The sequence below is a fragment of the Triticum urartu genome, unplaced genomic scaffold (assembly GCF_003073215.2).
Source record: "Triticum urartu cultivar G1812 unplaced genomic scaffold, Tu2.1 TuUngrouped_contig_6022, whole genome shotgun sequence".
NCBI classification, from domain to species: Eukaryota; Viridiplantae; Streptophyta; class Magnoliopsida; order Poales; family Poaceae; genus Triticum; species Triticum urartu.
This window is the reverse complement of record NW_024116748.1, coordinates 1-2395: the sequence shown is the minus strand read 5'-3', so window position 1 is coordinate 2395 and position 2395 is coordinate 1. Positions and strand designations below refer to the sequence as shown.

The 2395-nt window shown below is 55.7% G+C and overlaps 1 protein-coding gene across 1 annotated transcript; it reads right to left on the bottom strand.

Annotated features, from left to right (window-relative positions):
* Window positions 1-638: 638 nt before the first annotated feature.
* On the bottom strand, window positions 639-2393 carry LOC125530039 (probable serine/threonine-protein kinase PBL15; the record flags this gene model as incomplete). Its single annotated transcript, XM_048694441.1, is given in 3 exon segments — window positions 639-1322; window positions 1432-1704; window positions 2127-2393. Coding segments are annotated over 3 exon segments (1134 nt in total), but the record flags the coding sequence as incomplete, so codon positions are not given.
* Window positions 2394-2395: the final 2 nt, after the last annotated feature.

Below are 2395 nucleotides of genomic sequence, written 5' to 3'. Positions count from 1 at the left end.
AAAAACAACTGGTTCCAGCAAAACCGAAGATGCGGTAGCAAAATTTCGGGTTAGTTCCAGCAAAAAATTACCGCCGTCTGTGCTTTGCCGTTTCTAGCAAAATAAACCTCGCCGGATCTCCAGCACTTGTCGCCGTGGTTCCATGCACCCTGAATATCGGCCGCCACAGGTTTCCAGCACTTGTGTCCATCGTCTCAAGCACCGAGGGTGCTGGTTGCAGCACTTGTCGTTGTGGTTCCATGCACCCTGTATACCAGCCGTCGAGGGTTTCTGGCACTGGATGGCCCTGTAAAATTGTAGTTCAAACGATGTGACAGAGGTGTGTGTGGTGTAGAAGACGGTACGAAAGGAGAGGGGATAAGGCTCGAGGGATTCAGCGGTGCGTGGGGCCCATAGGCAGTTCGCGTGCATGGGAGCCAACCGGCGCAAGCTTCAGTTGCCACGTAAAACAACATTATTACAGTAGCTATACGAAGAGCTTTGCTACACACACGGGCAGGGATAATACGGGATCAATGGGGAGGCCTAGCTAGAAATTTGGGTTGGATCAAATTAGGTGGAGGGCCCCACCCCCGGCTGAAAATCTGCCGGGGGGGGGGGGGGGGGGGGGAGCAGAGATTAGTTAGAAGAAAACTCCGTAAAGCCCTGTAAATGTCCGTGCGGTTAGAATAATTTTCTATATACACACGCACAACAGGCGCACATACAATGCGTACATGGCAAGAAGATCACGATAGGTTGGTGGACGCGGTTCTCCGCCGCGGGACAGCGCCGGTGCCGGCGCCCTTCATCTCAGCCCGAAATTTGGCGGAGAGTGCGTTTCTCCCGGCCGCGGGAGCCGTGGGCCAAAAGAGGCCCATGCTGACAGCCATGTCCTTGAGCCCCTCGAGCTGCTCGAGCGCCTCCACGATAGTGGCCATACTTGGCCTGTCTCGGGGCTGCGGGCTCGTGCACTGCACGGCCAGGTGCGCCATGGCGCGGGCGCCCTTGACGGAGTAGTGCCCCGAGAGCTTCTGGTCCATGATGCAGCGCAGGCGGCGGCTGCTAGCGAGGTAGGGCCGGGTCCACTCCACGAGCTTGATGGTCTGCTCGGCGCGCGCGGTCCGGCCGGGGACGTGCTCCATGGCGCGACGGCCCGTTAGGAGCTCCAGTAGCACCACGCCGAAGCTGTAGACATCGCTCTTCACCGTGAGGTGGCCCGTCTGCACATACTCAGGAGCCGCATAACCGTGGGTGCCCATCACACGGGTGCTTACGTGTGTCTCATCCCCCTCGGGGCCCATCTTGGCCAGTCCGAAGTCCGATAGCTTCGCCGTGAAGTCCTGTTCAACAAGGTTAACTCAATCGTGACTCGTGAGTCCCGACTCTTGGTAGATCTGGTTAGATCCGATTCGATTGTGTCAATTCGTGAACGAAAACGAGTGAACTTACCGAGTCTAGGAGGATGTTGGACGCCTTCAAGTCTCTGTAGATGACAGGCTGCTTGCCGCCATGGAGGAAGGCGACGCCCTTGGCGGTGCCGATGGCGACCTTGAGCCTAGTGTTCCACGGCAGCGTCGCGGATATCCTTTTAAAGAGGTGGTTGTCGGGGCTGCCGCGCGGCATGAACTCATAGACGAGGAGGCGCTCCTCGTCCTCATAGCAGTACCCAAGTAGCTTCAACAGGTGCTGGTGCCGGAACTGCCCAAGGAAGATCACCTCGGCCTGCAACCCCATCCCCAGGCATTGGAGTTAGTTGGGGCTATGGACTAGGACGAACAGCGAAAAGTAGTGGCTACTCTCGGGTGTATCGAATATTGGAAAATCATTATCAAACAATATCCAAAAAAATCTGAAATGTTGTGACAGCAAACTCTATCAAATGTTTGAGGTTCTTACAAAATTTGATCCAAAAATAACATCCCTTCAGCCGTCACAAAAAAACAAATCGCTGCTCAAAGTTTTGTGCACGGTTTGAGCAGCGTTGTTGTTTTGTTTGGTGGGTGCTCCTGTGATGTTATTTTTGGACAAAATCTTGCAACAACCTCAAACATTTGATATAGCTTGATGTCGTAAAACTTTAGATTTTAGTACACCAAGAAAATCCACTCTCAAAGAACAGCGGGTAAGTATGTACTGGGACTTACCAGCCACTCCCTGTGGCCTTGGTGGCCGGCGATGTTGAGCTGCTTGACGGCAACGGGCTGGGGCTCGAGGCCGGGCCGCATGCCGGCGTCGACGAAGCCTTTGTGGACGGCGCCGAACCCTCCTTCGCCGAGGAGGTATCCGCTGGAGAAGTCATGCGTGACGCCACGGAGCTCGCTGAGGCTGAAAGAGTGCAGCTGCTGCATGGTGCCCACGCCCATCTCCCCCACGCCGTCGGGGTTGTCCTCGTCATCCTTGCCGTCCGTGGGGG